The following is a 25,485-nucleotide window of genomic DNA, read 5'->3' as shown; positions in this document are numbered from 1 at the left end:
AGAGATGATAGAGAAAGACAGAGAAAATGGGGAGAAGTGTGAGGTATCTGCAAATGGTTTTCCTGTTCATTCTGCAATGTTGTCAGTCCATCGTTTCTTCGTCTTCCCATCTGTCTCCCTCCCTCTACAGTTCCTTGCAGGAGTTTTTTCTTCTTTTTGAAAGGCCGCTGGATCTTGTTGGATCTGATGTTGGGATTTGATGTCCCTGGACAGTTATATCAGCAGTGGTGATGGTCTTGTCACCGGCCATCACCGTGGACATTTCAACGCTGATTTCCATGCCTTATCTTGTCGATGCTTCATTCACTTTTTTAACAAGTTGGCCGAATTCTTGTTCATTACATGCCAAGCCGTCAATGTTGATTGTGCTGATATGATCTTCAAGTAATATATTGAACAGTGTGGAGACAGAAGGCACCCCTGGCGGACTATGAAGCTACTCCCCAATAGCACCCTGTGTGTGAACTGCACAGGTCGCTTTCAAATATAGTTGCTTCATGGTTTTGATGAGCTTTTCCCGATTCTTTTTTTTTTTTTTTTTTTTTTTTAATTGTCTCTTATAGTGCTTTCTTCCAGATTATGTCAAACGTCTTCCTGAAGTCTATGAATACTTGGTAGAATTTCCTCTGGTGCTGGAGGCGTTTTTCACATAGGGTAAGAAGGTTGAAGATTTGTTCAATGGCTCTTGTACCTTTGTGAAATCCAGACTTCCTTCAGCAGCGATGGTATCTGCTCATGACTGCAATCTCTTCAGAATGATTTTGAGCATTTCATTGCTGGCATGGCTGATCAACTGATGGTGTGGTAGTTCTGGCATGAAATCACAACATGATTGAAGCATGTCAGTGAGAGAGAGAGAGAGAGAGAGAGAGAGAGAGAGAGAGAGAGAGAGAGAGAGAGAGAGAGAGAGAATGAATGAATGAATCTTTAATGCATTTGGCCATGGGGACGTATACATACATCAGGAGTTGGGCGAATGGTTTATAAGTAGTCAACCAAAGGGAATCTGCATTGAGACAACATTGAGTTAGAGGCAGACAGACAGACAAAGACGTAGCACTGGTAACTTACATATCTACAATCTTCACAGATGACTGAATGCTTGGCAATATCGCTTTTTCTTCATCTGGAAGGATTTTCGTGACATTAGAAACTGAAAGTACTTACGGCACTTGTCCTTGGCTGTATTAGCCACAAAACTCGTCTTGCACACACACTTGCTGGCAGTACAGTCTGCGTTTGCGATGCAGTCACCTGCTGCTTGGCACACTCCATCGACGTGGGCCACTGTCCATGAAAACACGTCATGATTATAGCATGTCCTTGAGACTGGGAGACAGACATACAGACAGATAGACTGACAGACAGGGACGGAGTGTTTCCAATGCAGTAAGTTACTGCTGAGCAAGATTGTTCGATGTTGGCCATTTTCCATAAAAATATGACATGATCATGTCATTAAGAGAGGGAGAGACCAGACAGGAAGAGAGAGATGACAGAGAAAGACAGAGAAAATTGGGAGAAGAGTGAGGTATCTGCAAATGGTTTTCCTCTTCATTCTGCAATGTTGTCAGTCCATCGTTTCTTCATCTTCCCCTCCGTCTCCCTCCCTCTCAGTTTCAGTTTCAGTAGCTCAAGGAGGCGTCACTGCGTTCGGACAAAACCATATACGCTACACCACATCTGCCAAGCAGATGCCTGACCAGCAGCGTAACCCAACGCGCTTAGTCAGGCCTTGAGAACACACACACACACACACACAAAAAAACGGGGGAATAAATAATAGATAAGCTTGCATAAATAAATAAATAAATAAATAATAATTATAATATAGAAAAAGGTAGTAGTAATAATATTAGTAATACTAATAAAATGATAATAATAAAACATAAATAAATAAATAAATAAGACAACAATGGTGATAAATAAGCAAATAAATGTAAAATATGAAGACACACATTCACACATACACCCACACATGCATAACAGAAATGCACCAGACATGCAGTTTCACATATATGAAAGCACAGTCAAATACATATAAACGTACATGAGCTCCAACACACACACACACACACACGCATTACCGTGCACCTCCTCTACCCCCCTCCTCCACACACTCATTTCTAGTCTAAGTATCGCAGCTTCCACGGCACACACACACACACACACACACACACACACAAACACACACTCACAGAGATGAACACTTACTTGTACAAGCACATATGAAAGCACAGTCAAATACATATAAACGTACATGAGCTCCAACACACACATACACACACACACACACACACATTACCTTGCACCTCCTCTACCCCCTCCTCCACACACTTATTTCTAGTCTACGTATCGCAGCTTCCACGGCACACACACACACACTCACAGAGATGAGCACTTACTTGTACAAGCACACACACATACGCCCATATCTCCCACCCCCAACCCCACACACGTACATACAAAGATATATATATATATATATATATATATATATATATATATATACACGTTCCAATATCCTGTTGCTCCCACAGTGTAGGCATGCATACACTCACATACCTCATCCTCTACCCCACCTCCCCCCGCACTCCCACCTCCCCTCACACACACACACACACACGTACACATATCTCTCCTGACACTTGTGTGCAATTTCACTCTCGCGCATTCACAAACGCACTCAAAAGCACAGACCCACACATACACACAAACACACACAGCCGCCACTGACTGGCCGCAAGAGGGATGGGAAAAGATCTCTGATGCCAAGAACGTGGCATCTAGTGTGTTGCTCGGTCTATTGTATTTGGAAAGGCCCACAGAGACTCTGTTCCGTTTTGAAGAAATTTGCGCAATGTTGGTTTGGAAATGATGCCGATATTTGTTTGATTTGCAAAGCATCGTGCTCTACCTTTCATGTTAGATTTGCGGCCGCTCCCTCTCTCTGCTTTTATTTCTTTGAGGCGATCAATGGTGTGATGGCCTTGTACCTGTTCTTTTTGGTATTCTTTGACTTTTCTGAGGATTTCCGATTTTCCTAGATGTAGGCTGCTCGTTGGTGTTGCGTTACCAGCAAGTCTGTCAGCTCGCTCATTTCCCTTAACACCTGCATGTCCCGGGCAGTATGACCATGTGAGTTTTTTAATCTGAAAGTTGCGCATTGCGTTATGCCACTCTGGGCTTCCCATTCCGTTTTCAATTTTCTGTATGAGGTTCATTGAGTCGGTTAGGATCATGGCATGTTGGTTTCCGGGCGTATGGAAGGACGATAGCCACTGGAGGGCATGTGTCACGGCTTCAACTTCCATCGTTAGGCTGGAGGTTGTGACTTTGTAGGCAGCATTCTCTTCCCAAATTGTTTTTCCATTTTGTTTCGCAGTGAATCCCCAGCCAGACTGGTCTTTGGTGACTGAGCCATCTGTGTATATGATGATGTCCTCTTCTTTACTGTTTTCTTCTATAAGCAGCTTCACTTCCGCATCAGTTTTGCCCTCTGGCCATTCCCGACAATGTCTTCCTAGAGTGGGTGAAATGACTGTGTTGAATAGATGGTTGAGGTTTTCGGGGTTTTTCTCCCATTCTTTTGTTTCTTTCAGGTCTTGAAGTCGGCATACTAGCTGGATTGTGTCTTCTGCTTGCCCCATCCATGATCTTCCTCGTCCTAGACGGCTGCCTTTTTGTTCTTTGACTGCGTCATGCAGTGGGTTTTGAGGGTTTTCTAATGCTTTGAAGTAGGTCTTGACCTGTTCTAACTTGTTTCTGGCCTGCACTGAAGGAAGGTCAAGCAGGTATCGCATGGTTTCTGTGGGCGTGTCTTTTGTTGTTCCAAGGATCAGCCTCATAGCTTTATTTTGGACTCTTTCTAATTTTAGGAGGTTGCTTTGAGACGGTGTTGTTAGCCCAAGTCCGTAGTCGATCACACTGAGGACGAGTGATTGGTATAGCAGGAAGAGGTGGCGTTGTTCAATTCCTTTGGTTGCCATTGCTTTTAAGACTGAAAGGCCCTTTTACAGTTCCTTGGAGGAGTTTTTTCTTCTTTTTGCAAGGCCGTTGGATCTTGTTGGATCTGATGTTGGGATTTGATGTCCCTGAACAGTTATATCAGCAGTGGTGATGGTGTTGTCACCGGCCATCACCGTGGACATTTCAACGCTGATTTCCATGCCTTATCTTGTCGATGTTTCATCCACTTTTTTAGGAAGCTGGCCGAATTCGTGTTCATTACATGCCAAGCCGTCAATGTTGATTGTGCTGATATGATCTTCAAGTAATATATTGAACAGTGTGGAGACAGAAGGCACCCCTGGTGGACTATGAAGCTACTCGCCAACAGCACCCTTTGTGTGCACCGTACAGGTCTCTTTGAAACATAGTTGCTTCATGATTTTGATTACATTTTCCAGACTTTTTTTTTTGCATTGTCGCTCATAGTGGTTTCTTCCAGATTATGTCAAGCGCCTTCCTGAAGTCTATGAATACTTGGTAGATTTTTCTCTGGTGCTGGAGGTGTTTTTCACATAGGGTAAGAAGGTTGAAGATTTGTTCAATGGCTCTTGTACCTTTGTGAAATCCAGACTTCCTTCAGCAGTGATGGTATCTGCTCATGGCTGCAATCTGTTCAGAATGATTTTGAGCATTTCCTTGCTAGCATGGCTGATCAACTGATGGTGTGGTAGTTCTGGCATGAAATCACAACATGAGTGAAGCATGTCAGTGAGAGAGATAGAGATTCAAGATTCAAGATTCAAAAACTATTACTCAAGGATAAAGATTTTAGGCATTGCCTAGTCTTCCAATCTGTCCTTGTGAGAACAAAAACAGTAACGATAAGACACAACAATAATAACAATAGTAAATACTACCACTATCACTACTACTACTACTACTACTAATGATTATAATACTAATCAACGGACCATCATCATCATAAAAAATATAATGAAGGGAACACTGTCACACACTCACACCCACCCACCCACACACATATGCACACACTCATCCCCAAACACACACACCCTTATGCATATACATATTTGCACATATACCCACATGTCTACATGTACATACAGATATGTATGCATATGTATACATAAACATAATTAGGTATCAAATCATATTGTAGTACATTACAGATCATATTGTAGTACAATAGCAGATATTGAAAAAAAAAGAAAAGAAAAAAAATCAAGAGTAAGGGGGTTATTAAGACTGTCAAATTAATCATCACACAGAATACAGGAAAGAGGCACGACTGAAATGAAAATATATAAACAGAGCAGAGAAATATAGTTATATCACTGTACATATACAACAGTGATGAGAAACCTGACGCTGATGTGGCAGGCAATAACATCCAATCAATAGCTTGCATGTAATACATAAAAATCACAAAAGGTTGAAAATAAGATGAAGCAGGTTAGTGTATGTATAGGAATAGACAGCGCATACATTTCACAAAGGGCATGATGTGTTTAGGCCAGTCATATTTGGTTTGGGGGTCTATTGTTTGTGGAGCAGAAGTTTTCGTACCCTTGATTTGAAGGACGATAATGAATCGCCTGTCTTGACGAACGTAGGAAGAGAGTTCCAAATAGATGGTCCAAAAAATGCAAAGCTAGATTTGTACAAGTCAATGCGCACACGAGGCAGAATATAATTATCTGAATCGTAACGCTCTGTTGCCCTTTGAACAAATTCACTGAGGTAAGGGGGTGACATGTGGCTGTGTACTTTGAACATGAGGACCATTCTATTGTATTCAAATTGCTTGTACAGTGGTAATATTTCCAGTTTTGTTAATTTCTCATCTGTTGATAGTGAGTGGTTGGGTAGAATAAGTTTAGCTGCTCGTCTATGTAATGAGTTAATTTTTTTGAGCTGGTTGTGACTGGCATTGCTCCAGATTGTAGATGCATAATTGATATGAGAAAGACAATGTGCCCCGAAGAATAATTTTCGGGTTGGAGCATCGACATAATGTCTAAGTTTATTGAGTAAGAACAGATTGCGAGCTAACTGTTTGCAGACATGGTTAATATGAGCTTGCCAGTTTAGTTCTTTATCAATTATTACCCCAAGAACGCGGTGCTCATAAACTTGTTCAACTGGGTTCTTGTTTACCTCAAGTTTTAGAGTGAGAGGCTTACGTTGGTATTTTTGTCTGGATGTCAGTGCCATACTTTTTGTCTTATGTGGGTTAAGTTCCATATGATTCTGGTAACACCAGTCTAAGATGTCATTTATTCCCTGTTGTAGCGATGATTGTACAACAGCGATGTTGGTGTCACTACAATGAAGAGAACTGTCATCAGCGAACAGATCGCAGATGACGTTGCCAGGTGATATGTGCATCGGCAAGTCATTTATATAGATGCAAAAGAGTAGAGGTCCAAGAATAGAGCCTTGCGGTACACCACGAACTACATGACCTTCAGAAGAGTACGTGCCATTTAAGTAAACACGCTGTGTTCTGTTTTCCAGGTAAGACCGGAAGAATGAGCCAGCTGACTGGTTTTGAGTATATTCAGTTAATTTGTTTATCAGTATTTCGTGATCCACAAGATCAAAGGCCTTCTTGAAATCAAGGAAAACTGTTCCAGTGATCTTGTTATGATTAATTGCAGATACCCACGCGTCACAAAGTCGGGTTAAGGCTGTGTGACATGAGTGATAACGGCGAAAGCCGGACTGAAGGGGATGAAAGAGGTTGTTTTGCTCCATGTGTTTCATAAGGCGTTTGTGGACGTGCTTTTCGAGAGGCTTGGAAACAACGGACAGTAGGGATATTGGTCTAAAGTTGTTGAGATCTGTAATATGTTTTGATTTTGGCAGTGGGATTACTTTTGCTGTTTTTAGCGCAGCTGGAACGTTGTTATGTTCAATGCACAAATTGTAAATATATGTCAGGGAGTCTACAATGTAGGGCAAAGCAAGTTTGAGAACAGATGCGTTTAAACTGTCTGGACCCATTGCCTTTTTATTCTTCAGATTTGAGATTAAGGATCCAACTTCATGAACAGCAAGTGGGGGGATAGTGAATGGTTCAGATTTAAGACGTTCTTGACAAAATGTTTGTAACGTCTGGGGGGTTACATAACATTCTGAAGGAAGGTCGTTTGTAGATGTCTGTGTTGACTGAGCTGTTTTTAGAAAATGGTCATTGAGTGAATCCGTTGTCCACATAGTTGAGACAGCATTTGTTTTCTTTTTAGACTGATCTGTAATTTCATTAACAGCACGCCATAGTGTTGCTGTGTCTCTGTTGCTGTTGATAAGGTTCTTAAAATGATCTGACTTTGCTTGTTTAACTAAATCACACACTTTATTTCTTTGTTTTCTGTATTTGGTCTCCATCCCAGCAGCTTTTAAAACATCTCTTAATGTCATAGCTACGATGAGATCGTGCGTCAACCAGTTCGGAAGTGTTTTGTGTTTTACTCTCCTCGTCCGAAGAGGAGCATGTCTGTCAACGACTGCAAGAAAGGTTTCGTACCATACTGTTAATGCTTGAGTGGGATCTGCAGTCATGAATACTTCATGGAAGGGTGCCAAGCTCAAATCAAGAAAGAATACAGCGGAACTGAATTTTTTGAAAGAGCGGTATTGGATCGTTGTGTGGCCCTTGCTTTGTTTCCGAGGAAGTTTACAAGACCATGTACAGATAACCGGACAATGGTCACTGATGCTTTTGTTGGACACTGTTATGTTGTGCACCAGACCTTTGTTATTTGTGTAAATATGGTCAAGTAGTGTGGATGACGTCTTCGTGATTCTGGTTGCACTGTGAATGAGTTGATGCAAACCAAAGAGAGTAGTAGTTGATTTCCATGCAGGTTGTGGTTTAAACAGGTTAATGTTGAAATCTCCAAGCAGAATGACATTTTGTTTATGTTTATAAACATTGTCCATCATTTGTACAAAGTCATCATACCAAGGGAATCTAGCTGAGGGATTTCTATACAGAAAGCCTACAAGGAGAGGGGTGGACTTTGAAGGTTTAACCTGTAACTACATGCATTCCACATTGTTGGTTTCTAGGTCAGGTCGTCTTTTTGTAAAATGGGAAATACTTTGATGAATGTATATCCCTAATCCTGTTTCACCATACTGATTTCCATCACGGCGAATGAAATCATAGTTAGGTATGGATAAGGCCTCGTTGCTGAATCGGAAATCAAGGCGTGTTTCACTGAGCCCGAGTATATGAATAGGAGGAGAATCATTTAGGAGCATGCAGACATCGTGAAGCTTATTGTACAAATGATAAACATTCAGGTGTCCAAGCCGTAGTCCTTTCTCATTAGTAGACCAGTCAGACTGTTGCACATTAGTACCCATAGTGTAGACTAATAGTAAGGAGTATTTGACAAAACTATATACCTGTGTGGGAAAAGCACAAAGGGAAAAAAGTAAGATAATCACAAAAAATGAACGTAGATCGAGCAAATGTCTGTTTTGGGCCGTTGCTGGACAGAGCAGTACTGACAACACCACAGGATAGCGTTCACCAGTCAGACACAATCCTGTATCTAGCAAACAGCAAGCAAGCAAGCAGATTGAAAGCTTCAACAACAACAAAAGCGCGGCAGGGCACAGTCAGGGAACCGCGGCACAGTACAGTCAGAAAACCGCGGCACAGCACAGTCAGAGAACCGCGGCACAGCACAGTCAGAGAACCGCGGCACAGCACAGTCAGAGAACCGCGGCACAGCACAGAGAACCGCGGCACAGCACAGAGAACCGCGGCACAGCACAGTCAGAGAACCGCGGCACAACACAGTCAGAGAACCGCGGCACAGCACAGTCAGAGAACCGCGGCACAGCACAGTCAGAGAACCGCGGCACAGCACAGTCAGAGAACCGCGGCACAACACAGTCAGAGAACCGCGGCACAGCACAGAGAACCGCGGTACAACATACAATTAAGGAACGGCGGTACAGGACACAAGTAAAGAACCGCGGCAGCAGCACACAATTAAAGAACCGCTGCACAGCGCACAGTTAAAGAACCGTGGCAAATCTCAGTTACTGAACTATGGCATAGCAAAATTAGAGAACCGCGGCACAGTCCAATACAAATTATCGGAGAACAACGATACAGCGAAAATATCAAATAAAGAAGAAGAAGAAGAAGAAGAAGAAAAGGTCTTGTAACAAATAAAAAGTGAGAATTTGGACTTTTAACGCTGATAGAGACTGAAAACATACAGGGGAGAGCAACAAATCAGTCAATGCCGAGTTCTTAATAAATTGCTCTGAGAAATGTAGTGCACATAGAAAAAAATAAACAAAGAAAGAAAAGGAAAAAGAAAACACAACAAAGAATAATGTTGAAAAAACAAACAAACAAACAAAACAAACAAACACACACACACAACAACGACAACAACAACAACAACAAAGCATATAGGAAGAGGAAAAAGAAATGTGAAATGTCAATTGATTTCTTAAAGTACACAATTTCTTGAGAGTCTGTTTATGATACAGTAGTACCATAGAACTTAGCACCAGATTTAGGATTGTAGAGATTGTTGATCAGTGTGCGAACTGCCAGGTTCAAGGTTCAAAGTTAATTGCAACTTCACATGATTCAAAGTTTGTCATGAACACACACACGCACACACACACACACACACACACACACACACACACACACACACACACACACAACCGCGCGCACGCAGATTTCAGTTTAGAAGTTACAGCCCAAAGGGGGAAAGGCAGGTGGTCGCACCATGTACGGCCAGTTGTACCACATATGTGGCGGTGGTGTGTGGATGGGGAAGGCAGAGAGAGAGAGGGAGAGAGAGAGAGAGAGAGAGAGAGAGAGAGAGAGAGAGAGAGAGAGAGAGAATGAATGAATGAATGAATGAATCTTTCATGAATTTGGCCATGGGGATGTGTACATACATCAGGAGTTGGGGAAAGAGTTAATTAGCAGTCAACCAAAGGGAATCTGCATTGAGACAACTGAGTGAGAGGCAGACAGACAGACAGAGACGTAGCACTGGCAACTTACATATCTACAATCTTCACAGACTGCTTGGCAATATCGTTTTTTCTTCATGTGGAAGAATTTTCATGACATTTGAAACTGAAAGTACTTACGGCACTTGTCCTTGGCTGTATTAGCCACAAAACTTGTCTTGCACACACACTTGCTGCCAGTACAGTCTGCATTTGCAATGCAGTCATCTGCTACCTGGCACGCTCCATCGACGGGGATCACTGTCCATGAAAACGTCATGATTATAGCATGCCCATGAGACTGGGAGACAGACAGACAGACAGACAGACTGACAGACAGAGACGGAGTGTTTCCAATGCAGTAAGTTACTGCTGAGCAAGATTGTTCGGTGTTGGCCATTTTCCATAAAAATATGACATGATCATGTCATTGAGAGAGGGAAAGACCAGAGAGATGACAGAGAAAGACCGAGAAATGGGGAGAAGAGTGAGGTATCTCCAAATGGTTTTCCTGTTCATTCTCCAATGTTGTCCGTCCATCGATTCTTCGTCTTCCCCTCTGTCTCCCTCCCTCTACAGTTCCTTGCAGGAGTTTTTTCTTGTTTTTGCAAGGCCGTTGGATCTTGTTGGATCTGATGTTGGGATTTGATGTCCCTGGACAGTTATATTAGCAGTGGTGATGGTGTTGTCACCGGCCATCACCGTGGACTTTTCAACGCTGATTTCCACGCCTTATCTTGTCGATGTTTCATTCAGTTTTTTTAACAAGCTGGCCAAATTCCTGTTCACTACATGCCAAGCTGTCAATGTTTATTGTGCTGATATGATCTTCAAGTAATATATTGAACAGTTTTGAGACAGAAGGCACCCCTGGCGGACTATGAAGCTACTCGCCAATAGCACCCTGTGTGTGCACCACACACGTCGCTTTGAAATATAGTTGCTTCATGGTTTTGATAAGCTTTTCCTGATTCTTTTCTTTTTTTCTTCGTTTTTTTTTTGTGTTGTTGTTGTTTTTCATCGTCGCATATAGTGCTTTCTTCCAGATTATATCGAACGCCTTGCTGAAGTCTAAGAATACTTGGTTGAATTTCCTCTGGTGCTAGAGGTGTTTTTCACATAGGGTAAGAAGGTTGAAGATTTGTTCAATGGCTCTTGTGCCTTTGTGAAATCCAGCCTTTCTTCAGCAGTGATGGTATCTGCTCACGACTGCAATCTCTTCAGAATGATTTTGAGCATTTCATTGCTGGCATGGCTGATCAACTGATGGTGCGGTAGTTCTGGCATGAAATCACAATATTACTGAAGCATGTCAGAGAGAGAGAGAGAGCGAGCGAGCGAGCGAGCGAGCGAGCGAGCGAACGAGAGAGAGAGAGAGAGAGAGAGAGAGAATGAATGAATGAATGAATGAATCTTTAATGCATTTGGCCATGGGGACGTATACATACATCAGGAGTTGGGGGAAGGGTTTATAAGCAGTCAACCAAAGGGAATCTGCATTGAGACAACAGAGTGAGAGGCAGACAGACAGACAAAGACGTAGCACTGGTAACTTACATATCTACAATCTTCACAGACTGACTGCTTGGCAATATCGCTTTTTCTTCATCTGGAAGGATTTTCGTGACATTTGGAACTGAAAGTACTTACGGCACTTGTCCTTGGCTGCATTAGCCACGAAATTCGTCTTGCACACACACTTGCTGGCAGTACAGTCTGCGTTTACGATGCAGTCAGCTGCTGCCTGGCACGCTCCATCGACGTGGGCCACTGTCCATGAAAACACGTCATGATTATAGCATGTCCATGAGACTGGGAGACAGACAGACATACATACATACAGACAGACAGACAGACAGACTGACAGACAGAGACTGAGTGTTTCCAATGCAGTAAGTTTCTGCTGAGCAAGATTGTTCGGTGTTGGCCATTTTCCATAAAAATATGACATGATCATGTCATTGAGAGAGGGAGAGACCAGACAGGGAGAGAGAGAGATGAGAGAGAAAGACAGAGAAAATGGGGAGAAGAGTGAGGTATCTCCAAATGGGTTTCCTGTTCATTCTCCAGTGTTGTCAGTCCATCGATTCTTCGTCTTCCCCTCTGTCTCCCTCCCTCTACAGTTCCTTGGAGGAGTTATCCTTCTTTTTGCAAGGCCGTTGGATCTTGTTGGATCTGATGTTGGGATTTGATGTCCCTGGACAGTTATATCAGCAGTGGTGATGGTGTTGTCACCGGCCATCACCGTGGACTTTTCAACACTGATTTCCATGCCTTATCTTGTCGATGTTTCATCCACTTTTTTTAACAAGCTGGCTGAATTCTTGTTCACTACATGCCAAGCCATCAATGTTGATTGTGCTGATATGATCTTCAAGTAATATATTGAACAGTTTGGAGACAGAAGGCACCCCTGGCGGACTATGAAGCTACTCGCCAATAGCACCCTGTGTGTGCACCGCACAGGTCGCTTTGAAATATAGTTGCTTCATGGTTTTGATAAGCTTTTTCTGATTCTTCTCTTTTTTTCTTCTTTTTTTTTTTCATCGTCGCATATAGTGCTTTCTTCCAGATTATATCGAACGCCTTGCTGAAGTCTAAGAATACTTGGTTGAATTTCCTCTGGTGCTAGAGGTGTTTTTCACATAGGGTAAGAAGGTTGAAGACTTGTTCAATGGCTCTTGTGCCTTTGTAAAATCCAGCCTTTCTTCAGCAGTGATGGTATCTGCTCACGGCTGCAATCTGTTCAGAATGATTTTGAGCATTTCATTACTGGCATGGCTGATCAACTGATGGTGCGGTAGTTCTGGCATGAAATCACAACATGACTGAAGCATGTCAGAGAGAGAGAGAGAGAGAGAGAGAGAGAGAGAGAGAGAGAGAGAATGAATGAATGAATGAATCTTTAATGCATTTGGCCATGGGGACGTATACATACATCAGGAGTTGGGGGAAGGGTTTATAAGCAGTCAACCAAAGGGAATCTGCATTGAGACAACAGAGTGAGAGGCAGACAGACAGACAGAGACGTAGCACTGGTAACTTACATATCTACAATCTTCACAGACGACTGACTGCTTGGTAATATCGCTTTTTCTTCATCTGGAAGGATTTTCGTGACATTTGGAACTGAAAGTACTTACGGCACTTGTCCTTGGCTGTATTAGCCACGAAATTCGTCTTGCACACACACTTGCTGCCAGTACAGTCTGCGTTTACGATGCAGTCAGCTGCTGCCTGGCACGCTCCATCGACGTAGGCCACTGTCCATGAAAACACGTCATAATTATAGCATGTCCTTGAGACTGGGAGACAGACAGACATACAGCCAGACAGACAGATTGACAGACAGAAACGGAATGTTTCCAATGCAGTAAGTTACTGCTGAGCCAGATCGTTCAGGGAGGATCGTTCAGGGAGGATCGTTCAGGGGGGATCAGGGGCTGGGGGTGGTGGTGGGGGGAGTGGGGTGGGGGGTGGGGAAGGGCGGCAGACAGACAGACAGACAGGCAGAGAAATAAGGCATGTAACATGCAGAACTACAATCATCATTGACAACCGACTGTTTGGCAATATCGATTTTCTTCAGACTGAAGGATATTTTGACATTTCAAACTGAAAGTACTTACGGCACTTGCTCTTGGGTCACTGTCACACACACACACACACACACACACACACTCCGTCCACTCTCCCTTCACACCACACCCCATTATTATACAACACTGAGAAATCTTTTGTTCATTTCAATACTTTAGAAATACTGGTAATTGTCAACGCATAAGAACATTCCCAAGCGCTTACGGCATTTCGTATTGTCTGAGCTGGCCGTAAAACCGTCGTTGCATTTACACGTCGTTTCACACTTTGCGTTCGAGAGGCATTTGTCTGCTGATGGACATGCCTGACCAACAATTGTCTCTGTCAGGAAGAGAAAATCAGGTTAGGATTTGGACTCCACATATATCTGCTGAAACAGAATTTAAAAAAAAATCATACAGCTATATTGATTAATACCATTGCTAACACAGATTTTCTTGATAGTGCCCTCCCTTCTCTCTCAAACTCAGCCCCCCCATCCCCCTCCCCCGCCCCCCCCCCCCACCCCCATCCCCCCTTTACTCCATCAGCACGTTATCTTGAAATCTTGAATGATTGTATTTAATTATATTGTATTGTCACAACACATTCTGTGTGTGAAATTCGGGCTGCTATCACCAGCGAGAGCACGTCGCTACAGTGGAGCGCCACTCCTTTTCTGTTTACAAGTACATGTTTTATCACAAAAGTTTATTTTTCTACTGGATTTTGCCAGTGACAACTCTTTTATTGTCGTGGTGTCTTTTACGTGTGCTGGGTGCATGCTACACTCTGCATCTCACTTTATCATCTCATCCGAATGACTAGTGTCCAGACCACCACTCAAAGTTTTGTGAAAGGAGAGAAAATATTGGCGTGTTTGGGATTTGATCCCGCGATTCTCTCGCTTCATAGGCGGACGCGTTACCACTGCGCCACCAAACATATGGATTATAACATTCATAAAATAAAACATACCATATGTAGACACCAGTGTCAAGATATCTGTTTTGTGAATAAATATTTCATGACAAACGGCTTCTATTATCTAACTATCCTTTCAGCTATCCACCTACTTACCAACCGATGTATCCTACAGAGTAGTCGAAAAACAGAAAACAGAACATATTTTTTTTAACTGGCAATGAAGAACCGAAGAAATCAGATTATAACAAGTACAATCTTTTAAATAGTTATATTTCAAACAGAAAAGAATGCATTGAATAATGTGAAACGTTAATGTGCACAGCGGTTACAGTTACAACCAGTGAGGACATCCAATAACTTCTCATACCATGCATGTGGAGGGTGTGGTGGGGGACAAAAGTAGGGGGCTGGGGTTGATGAACACTGACACACAGACATATCAAACAAAACAATACTCACTGCATTTGCCGCCGTCACATACTAAATTAGCATCACAAAGTTTCTGGGTGTCGCAGGCTCCATCCAAGGCCACCATGTGAACGGTTCCTGCAATACAAAATGGGGTAATTGGATTGCAGGCCCACGATTTCTCACAACCCCTTGATTTCTCTCACTTTGAGAGAAACTGTGGGACTGCGAGAAATGTGTGAGAAATTGTGAGTAGTCCCTCTTATTTTTATCAAAACTATTTCCCTTTTCATCACAGTTGGTTCCTTGTCTTTTCCAAATGCAAATCTTAGAGAAAAATGAGAGAGAGGAATAGAAAAAAAAAAAAAAAAAAGGGGGAGGGGGGCGACGACAACGACGATCATGATGATGACAGTGGCGTTAACGAAGACATCAACAGTAATGACACTGAAACACATCTATTTATTGTATTTCACATGATGGACCACTGTAATCAATCGACCTCAAATTCAACATCGGAATCAACAGCAAACAACGAAATTTAGACAGTGTGTATAACCCGAACAGAAATGTGATATAATGTAATATCATATCATAAAATTTTCATATATGTCATATAACAATCTGACATAACATGATCGGAATGCATCAACCTCAAATTCAACTTCGGAATCAGTAGCAAACAACGAAATGAAGGCAATGTGTATGAATCAAACAGAAAGAAAATAAAATATGATATGATATAATATAACATGATATAATAATACTAGAAACGTATGTTTTCTGAGGGATGTTGGGAATAACATCAAAATGATTCAACTTTCTACATAAATGTGATAGGAAAAAAAAAAGGTTTTTCACAGTGCTTTACCATCATGTAGGAAGCGTGAAAACGTGATCAAATAGTTTTGATGTTTTATGTGTTGCAACCTTTTCTGTCACATTTATTTAGGATGTTCATTTCCTGCTTGCTCATTTTTTTTCATCTGTTTGTCAGCACCCTTTGGCATGCACAATTGCACTGAAAATAGATTTTCAGTTTCGTAGAAGACACTTAGAACATGAAAATATTGTTTTAAAAACAGAGTGAAAGAAGAACAAATCGACCAGCCAAGTAAACAGACAAAAGGAAACACACACACACACACACACACACACACACACACACACATACACACTCACTCACTCTCTCTCTCTATCTCTCTCTCACACACACACACTCACTGACATATTCATATACATGCCATCACCTTCACCGCCTATTGTTGATGTCTTCACTAAAGCCACTGTCATTATCATGATCGTCGTTGTCGATGCCCTCCATTTCTCGGTTTTTTTTGTTTTGTTTTTTCTTTTTTTATGTTTCATTTTCTCTCTTAGATTTGCGTTGGGAAAAGGCAAGAAACCAACTCCGATGATGTAGGGAATATTTTTGACAAATATAAGGGGGACTTCCCACACTCTCTCGCAATTGAGAGGAAACGTGGGAGGGGGAAAACCACAATTTCTTGTAATTCCAAGGCTTCTCTCAAAGTGAGAGAAATCGTGGGCTTACAAGGGACAGATGACCTGACTGGCTTAGTCCAGGTATGTGTAGCTGAAGGAAAGTTAGGCTTAAGAAATTCGGACAGCTCAACAATTTAAAGATTCGGACGGCTCACCAGCCATGAGTGTTGAGTGAGCAGATATATCTATTGAGGGCTGAATAATTCTGTTTTAGAAAAGGAAATCATCCACGTTCAACGGAGTTATGCATACTGACACAAGTGTGCACACACAGACACACAGATAGATACGCACACATATACATAGCGTACACATGCCAGTTTACAGTCTCACAGACAACCCTACTTCGTCATGTCAATTGTGTTACATTACTCAACCTCCATCAGCCTTTTTGACGGAAGGCAGAAGCACAAGTTTCTATCCCCACCTCTTCCAAACAAGATCCCGTCAAACTTGAAGCCTCCCTTTGTTAAAAAAAAAAAAAAAAAAAAAAAAAAAATCCACCAACCTAATTGTGCCATTTAGGCACTTGTATTTTACGTTCATCCCCCCCCCCCCACTGTTAAACCAACTTATTAACTAACATCTAACTCTTATGGTGAGGGTGGAAAGGCAAAAGAAAAAGCACAAAAAACAAGACTTTTATTTTTCAATACAAAGCCAAAATAATGGAAATAACTGATACGCCCATCAGGTGATATTGACAAAGGGATGAATAACGTGGCGGGTAAACATCATATGGAACTTACCTGCCATGCACAGGAGAACGAAAGCTGCGATCAACTTCATGTTGCTTGCTTCACTTGGATGGATGTTTCCTTTCTGACAACAACTGGGCTGGTCTTCCAGATGGTCTGTGAGCTGCCTCCTTGCAGTTCTGCTCTTCCTCTCTGTCGGGTGGACGGGTACCCGGCTTTGCGGCTGCAAGCCTTTTTATACAGCAGTCTCTTTGAGTATATTGACGTCAGCAGGGCGAGGTCCTGTTTGTCCCAGCAACGAACAGCAACAAACTCAGAGACGTTTCATTGGTCAACCAACCCCCACCTGACTACTTCGTAAGCTCGCAAAACCTGCCCGGGAGTTTTGTCACCCCCATCCCACCGTCTTCACTCCCCTGCCCCGCCTTCCTCCTCTTCCATCTGTCCTATCTTGTCGTCAGCCTTCTGTTTCTACCCCCTCCCTTCTTTCTCCCATCCCCCTAACTTTACCACCTCACTCTGTCCCCATTTTTTCCTTGTCTTCTTCTCTCCATGTCCCTCTCGTGTGTGTGTGTGTGTGTGTGTGTGTGTGTGTGTGTGTGTGTGTGTGTGTGTGTGTGACTGTGTGTCTGTGTCTGTGTGTCCGTGTGTGTGTCTGTGCTTCTGTGTCCATGTGTTTGTGTGTGACTCAGTGTGGGTGCGTGTGTGTTTGAGAGAGAGAGAGAGGACAAAACCTTTATTATCGAGGGAAATAGATAAGCAAGCAACATGCTTTTTTTATATCCAGCCCAGAGGGAGAGAGAGAGAGAGAGAGAGAGAGAGAGAGAGAGAGAGAGAGAGAGAGAGAGAGGAAGAGAGAGAACAATTGAACGAAATTTTATTTTAAGAGGGTGAAGGAGTAAGCACAACGTATATTCTTACATCTGGCTCTCTGGGCAAGAATAATGATAATAGTGAGGAAAAATGAGTGAGAAAGAGAGAGAGAGAGAGAGAGAGAGAGAGAGAGAGAGAAAGAGAGAGACAGGGGGTAGTCATGTCAGCAGTAGATGTGTTTATAGCACTGACAATAGAGGATTCCTCAGTTCATTCTACCCTCCCCTATCCCTAGCATCCCCATGACCCTCTCTTTCTGTAACTGCGCAAATCCATAGATAAGGGCACGGCTCCTCCTCTCTCACTAACACCACCTCCCTCCCTCCCTATCCGACCATGTGGAGTTCAATACTTCAAACGAAAAACTGCACGACTCTGGCAGCCCCTCCTTCCTCCCCCCACCCCCCATCTCACTCTCTGTTTGTGTTGTCTTTGCGTGGCTCGCGCTCTTTATGACTTTACCAAAAAACATGTGTCCTAGTTTCATCTTATCTTCCCAACAGTATGTTTTTTTTCCGCAGTCTTGCACATGCCATTTATTCTCTCCCCCTCCTTCCCTCTTTAAAAAATAGCATGGACACATTCTCCCAAAGATTTCGTTGGGGGTGGAATGGGGATAGTGAGGGGGTGCACACTCTTGAAAGGGCTCGACAAGACTTGTGATATCCGGCATATTGTTGTGTTACTTTTTATCAAAACAGATTTCTCAACGTGAAATTCCACAGCGAGAGCGCGTTGCCACAATGCCAAGCTGTTAATATTTTCTCTCTCTTTTTTTAATTTTTTGTCTACAAGTGTATTTGTTTTACTATCAAAGTGAATTATTCTGCATAATTTTGCCAGGGACAGTGCCTTTTTAAAAATTCATTTTACTTTATTTATTTCTATTTTTACGTGCGCCGAGTGCATGATGCACACGGGACTTCAGTTTTTCATCTCAACCAGAAGATTAGCACCCATACCTCTGCTCAAGGGTTTAGTAGAAAGGGTGTGGCGTGGGTGGGTAAAAATCCCGATCCGTTAAACACAAACAGCAAGCCACACTCCAACGGGACCTGACCCACTTCAGAGAGATGTCTGTGAGGAAAGGGTGGTGGGAGTTGTATACGTGTTGCACATAACACAGGCAGTAGGGCATTATGTAGCCTATGTGGAAATACTTCTATTTGATCTTTGGATTGGACCTGACAACTTGCTTCACTGTTTGCTGTCTCTCCTCAACACCTAGATAAAGCACAGAAGACTTTTTTTTTCATGTTTCAATTTCAAAGTGTGGGGACTGATCTGGGGACTATCTTTGCTATGCCTTATCTGCCTTAAAAATATATGGATTTTTATACTGTTAGAGAGAGAGAGAGAGAGAGAGAGAGAGAGAGAGAATGTGGACATGGTTACGGATAACTTATTCATGTCATGGAATAGGCCACACACGCACGCACACACACACACACACACACACACACACAGATACACACATGCACTTGCATATGTCACAGAGCTCACACACATACTGCCACCAATTTGCCTGCAAGGGGGAAAGATGTGCGCATTGCCTCATGTCACTATGGGCTCACCATTTCACTTTCAATTTATGTAGGAGGTTCACTGTGTAAGTCAGAAACATGGGATATTGATTTCTAGGTGTATGAATAGATGACAGCCACTGGAGAGCATGTGTCACAGCTTCAACTTCCATTGCAAGGCTGGACTTTGTATGCGACATTTCCTTCCCTAATTGCTTTTCCCATTTTTCCTTTAGTGTGAATTCCCAACCAGGCTGGTCTTTGGTGATTGAGCCATACATGATGATGTCCTCTTTTTTTTATTTTTTATTGTTTTCCTTTATGAGTAGCTTCACCTCTGCATCAGTTCTGCATTCTATTCATTTCCTGTCAGTGTCCTCCCAGAGTGGGTGAAATGATTGTGTTGAAAAGATGTTTGAAGTTTTCAGGGTTTTCCTTCCATTCTTTTGTTTCTTTCAGATCTTGTAACTGGCATACCAGCTGGATTGTGTCTTCTGCTTGTCCAATCCATGGTCTTCCGTGTCCTAGACGGCTACCCACTGGCTCTTTAATGCACCATGCAGTGGGTTTTGAGGGTTTCTGATGCAGTGAAATAGGCCTTGACCTGTTCTTACTTGTTTCTGGTCAACACTGAATGAAGGTCAAGCAGGTATTGTACGGTCTCGGTAGGGGTGTCTTTCACTGTTCCGAGTCAGCCTCATAGCTTCATTTTGAATTCTTTCTAACTTTAGGAGGCTGTTTTGAGAGAACGAGTGACTGATATGGCTGAAAGAGGTGGCATTGTTCGATGCCTCTGACTGCTATTGCCATTAAGACTTTTTAAATTTTCGAACTGTGCTTTCAGAATGTTTTTTGAAGGTCAGCATCCTGTCGAACTGCATTCCTATGTAGTGTAGAAAACCAATTTTCTTGATCTAAATTCCGTCGAATGAGACAGCTGTTGGGAGTTGCTCGCAGTTTTATTGTTGAGAGTGCATAGAAACGCTTTCGGTGGATTGATGGAAGATCATGTCTCCTTGCACCACTTGGCGATATTGTTCAGTTGATTCTCGGTGGCCGTAGTTCTTTCTTAAAAATCTTTCGAAGTTTTGAAGACTCCGCAAGATTAAGTACCCGAGCTACCCCAAATTTAAGTCTGTAAAGCCTTTTGTGTAGACATTGTAGAGGACAGGAAAGAGCAGAGATCCTTGTGGTAGTCCCTTGGAAAGTTGAGAAGGTACAGATATCCAGTCTCCGAGTTTGAGGACGACGGTTCTTTCCTGACGGTTCTTTCCTGGAGAGAGAGAGAGAGAGAGGGAGACAAAGAGAGAGAGAGAGAGAGAGAGAGAGAGACAGACAGACAGACAGACAGACAGACAGAGATAGAGGTGGTGGGAGGAGGGAAAATAAGGGATGGAGACAGACACAGGAAGGAGAGGCAGAGGTCAATGATAAACGATTAAGAGAGGGAAAAAAAGAAACCATAGAAAAAGAACAGAAATACAAACTTACAACCACTTTTTTCACAGAGATTAAAAAACATTGTGCATGTTCATAATACTAATGATGATGATAATAATAATAATGATACTACTACTACTACTATTGCTATTACTACTAACAATTATTATTACTATTAGATTACTATTGCAGAATTTTTCTAGAAGACAACACTTTTATTGCCATGGGTTCTTCTTCAGTGCGCAAAGTGCGTGCTGCACATGGGACCTTGGTTTATCATGTAATATGAATGACTAGACACTCAGTTTGATCTGGATGATTGGTTGGGTAGATTATTCATATGGTGCATAAATATATAAATGCAGATGATTCTTCATTTTCTCAAAGCCTAATGAGATACTAACTGACAGACAAAATAGAAATAACCCAAAGAAATAAACAAAACAGTAAAGAAAAGACGTAGCAATAAAACTACATTCCAAAATCACCAATAAACTGAAAAGAAACAAGTGGCGAAAGCAAAGAAAGCCGTATGTGAGAGAGAAAGAGGGGTGGGCGGGAGTATCGAGAAAGAGGGGTGGGGTGGGGGAAAGACGACCGGAAAATTACCCCTGCTGTCAATAGAAGCCTTGAACACAACAAAATATTCCCCTTAAAGAGACGGAGACGGAGAGAAGGGCATGGGAAAAAAGAGAGAAAATCCAGGGCATAACACCCCTTCCCCCCCGGCCCTTCCATGCAAACACCCGGCTTACTAGTAACTGTGTGACAAACATAAACAAAATGTAAAAGAGGATGGGCTGAAAAATGTGACAATTATAAGAGAAAGAAAAGGGGGCGGGGTTTGTGTATGTGTGTGTTGGGTGTATGTTGGGTGGGACTAGGTAAGGGACCTTGGGGGTGACAGATAGCGTAGAAGAATGGGTGTGGGGTGGGTTTCATGGATTGAATCTGGGTAGAAAACTACGCCATGAACATCGAGTCAGCCCTGTCTGAATGCACTGTTTGTTCTCTTTTTTTCCTCGACACCTTTCACTCTTCCCTCCACCACCTCCCTCTCCCTCCCTCGGTGTCTGAGTAACCTATTTTCACAGGGTGATAAAGGGTGATAAAGGACAGGCCCAGGAGGAGGAGGTGAGAGATTAAGGAGGAGGTCAGGGTGGGGGCAGGTGTGGTTATCTAAATTGTGGGTTTTTTTTTAATCAATCTATGTAAATAGTCTCAATGAAGAATGAAGATGAGTGCAAAACAATTGCTGTGCAGGACGAAAAAGCAAACAGAACTGACACCAGCATGTTTGTTGCACCCATAAACATTGGCCGTCACTGAGAAACAGTACAGAGAAACCTGTGTAATGGGCATGAATTGAACCTCCAGTAATTCTACTACCCTGGAAAACTTTTTGGATGTATCTGATGCACGTAAGTTTTACTTCAATCACATCCCCATCCCAGCCCCTTCAATTTACCTGTTTTAGCTCTGTTTTTAACTCACTTGTGGAAACAAAGTGAGTCTATGTAATAATACATTGTTAGGTTGTCTGTGTGTCCATGCGTCTGTCTCTTTGTGTGTCCGTGGTGAACTTTAACAAATTCAATTTCTCTGGAAATACTTTCTTTGTCAACACCAAACACAGTAAAAAACAAAACAAAAAAAACAAAACAAAACAAAACAAAACAAAAAAAACTTTCCACTTATACCAATGAAAAGTTGAAAGTCTTTCAGGTATAGAGCTGTATTTCCAGATCATGAGTGATTTATTTTGTTGAGGTTCCAAATCCAGAAGATATATAGTAGGCTCTTTCCAGTCAGTTGCCTGAAGGTTTGTCTGGGTTAAAAAGACGGCACGGTATTCGTTTTTTCTTGTTCACAATAATAGGTTGCAACATACAAAATCTGGAGAGAACACTTAGAATGACACTAACTACACCATCAACGTGTTCAATGCATATGGGAAAAGTGGATTCCGAATGAACTAGAATGAAAAAAAGAAAAGAAAAAAAAAAGGTATTGACGACATCCCAAAGGCATAACTTTCTAAGTTTCCAAAGGCCTAGAGTATTCCTGTCTGTGCAAATTTCGAGAAAACGGCAACATATTGTTGTGTGCCTTTTGCTGTTGTTGTGGTGTACTGTAAAAACAGAAAAAAAACCCCAAGGATTTATTGACATTGTAGAATGGATGGAGAAACAATTTTGCTGAGAATAGGAGTTTGATGACACACAACCGACAAAACAGGTGAACAGTTCTTTTGTGCATTGCCCTAGTGACTCTTTACAGAGTTTATGGAGAAGAAGAAGAAGAAGAAGAAGAAGAAGAAGAAGACACAAATTTTCGGTATTGCAGTGTTGTGTTACATTGCTTAATATAAGATAAGAATAACTTTATCAATTCATTTGGAGAAATTACATTAGGTGCGGCAAAACAAACGTGGACAAATACTCAACACAAACTCATTAAACGTGACTAAATTAGAATGAAGCAATAAACATATCAGACATTCAAATAAAAAAGTATTGCTTACATTCATTTAAAATGTTGCAATCATCACTGTAAACATGTTGAAAGACGTATATGGTTCATAGTGACATATTCATTACTAAAATTGTATTTAAGTTGCTTTTACAAATTAAAGAATGGTACCTGGTTGTACTGTGTTTTATCCTATCAGAGGGTATCAGGCTGGGAGGGGAAGACAAGAGTCGGTAGAAGACTGGGGAAGGGTGGGATACATGGATTAAAGACAGGTAGAAAACTATGCCATAAACGTCAGGTCAGCCCTGTCTTCAAGAAATATTTGATTTCTTTTTCTCCTCTCCCCCCCCCCTTTCTACCCCTCCCTCTTCCCCCCTCCCCTTTCTCGTTATCTGACTTATCTACGTTCATAGGGGTGGTGGTGGTGGTGGAGGATGGGGCCAGAGGGAGGAGGTGGGGGATTGAGGAGGGGGTTGGGGTGGAGGTGGGTAGTGTAATTAATGACTTGTTATTCATTCTGTGTAAATGGTCTCGTCTCACCGAAGACGTGTACAAACAAGTATTCTGCAGGAGCAAAAGCAGACAGAACTTGTGCCAGCCTGTTTGTTGATGACCTGTAACCGGGAAAACTGATCACCTGATAAGGATGTTGTGTATTTCTTCTTCTTCTTCTTCAATTTGTCTCTTTCTTTCTTCTTCTTTTTGTTCTTCCTTGATTCTGTGAAGAGTCATTGGAATGCCATACAAAAGAACTACAGTTCCTTTGAGGGGACACACTCCAACGCATTACCACAGCGATTAAATGGAAAACCATGGGTTTTGTCTTGCAAATACTTTACCTTTATTTTGAAAAAAAAGGAAATGAAACGGAGAAACGATATATATATATATATATATATATATATATATAGAGAGAGAGAGAGAGAGAGAGAGTGAGAGAGAGAGAGAGAGAGAGAGAGAGAGAGAGAGAATCTAAAACACACAATCAAATCAAATAATCAGTAGATCAACAGATCAATAGTACTGCTTTGAAAGAAATCATTATCACTTTCAGACCATTTACATGTCACTGGCTTTGTTCAGTGGTTTGGGTTTATGGGAAGGTCAAGCATCTGCTGCCATTGTTTGTTTTTAACAGCAGTATGGCGAATATGGATCAGCCTGCACACTCTGACGGCTCCTTGAAACTGAATCTGAAAGTCACCCGACATGTCTACTGTTATACAAATTGAAAAGTTTTCTACAGACTTCACAGTGTATCAAAAGCAGGTATGTTTTCATTTCAACAACAACAACAACAAACCAACAAAGATAACACAGACTCACTTTGTTTACACAGCTGAGTCAACAAAAACAAAACAACAACAACAACAAAACAAAAACAAAAAACAAACAAACAATCAAAACACACACACACACACACACACACACACACACACACACACACACACACACACACAAACCCAACAAAAACAAACAAACAAAAACAACAGCAACATCAACAACCCGAGAAATAAACTGAATTATGCATGATGCATGCGAATACGCAAATGTCTCTTTCACGCATGGATGCATCATGAACAGCTCATAATATGCGTTTGAGAAACCGATCTTTCAGCCAAACATTGACAGTGGTTCGGTGGTTTATGACAAGAAGGCACCTCTGGTTATGGGCGGTGCTCATTAAAATAGCTGCACACACCGATGATGGCTGAAAATTCAGCATCATTTCACCATGCCCACAAAATGAAAACTGTGCACGTTCCCAGGTGGACCTTGATTTTTTGTGAACCCTGAAATTAAGACATATCTCCACAACCTGACGATGTGTCAGTGGAACACAGAGTACTGAGATGACTGTCCTGTTTTTTTTGTGTTTTTTCTTTTCCTTTTTTTCAAATATAAAAAAAAAACCCAATTAAAAACAAAAAACCCCCAACCAAACAAACAAACAAAAACAAACAAAACAAACAAACAAACAAAAAACAACAACAAAAAAAACCACCACACAACACACACAAAAAAACAACCCCCCCCCAAAAAACAACAACAACAACAGCAACAGCATTATGTGTGTGAGCAAT

The 25,485-nt window shown here is 41.9% G+C and overlaps 1 protein-coding gene across 2 annotated transcripts in view; it reads right to left on the bottom strand.

Moving 5' to 3' along the window:
* The window catches only part of LOC143286958 (uncharacterized), a 101,088-nt gene extending 83,676 nt beyond the window's left edge, over positions 1–17,412 (bottom strand). The window contains exons 1-7 of one of the 2 annotated variants that reach the window (XM_076594931.1): positions 17,142–17,412; positions 14,938–15,024; positions 13,777–13,893; positions 13,116–13,235; positions 11,623–11,742; positions 10,114–10,233; positions 1,168–1,287 (exon numbers count right to left, since the gene is read on the bottom strand). In XM_076594931.1, the coding sequence (XP_076451046.1) occupies positions 1,168–1,287; positions 10,114–10,233; positions 11,623–11,742; positions 13,116–13,235; positions 13,777–13,893; positions 14,938–15,024; positions 17,142–17,181 (724 nt within the window). In that variant the 5' untranslated portion in view covers positions 17,182–17,412. The remainder of the gene's footprint in view (positions 1–1,167; positions 1,288–10,113; positions 10,234–11,622; positions 11,743–13,115; positions 13,236–13,776; positions 13,894–14,937; positions 15,025–17,141) is intronic. The other variant, XM_076594933.1, reaches the window with a different exon arrangement.
* Between the last annotated feature and the right edge of the window lie 8,073 nt (positions 17,413–25,485).

The sequence above is a fragment of the Babylonia areolata genome, chromosome 10, assembly GCF_041734735.1.
Source record: "Babylonia areolata isolate BAREFJ2019XMU chromosome 10, ASM4173473v1, whole genome shotgun sequence".
Taxonomy (NCBI): Eukaryota; Metazoa; Mollusca; class Gastropoda; order Neogastropoda; family Buccinidae; genus Babylonia; species Babylonia areolata.
This window is presented reverse-complemented; position numbering and strand designations above follow the sequence as displayed.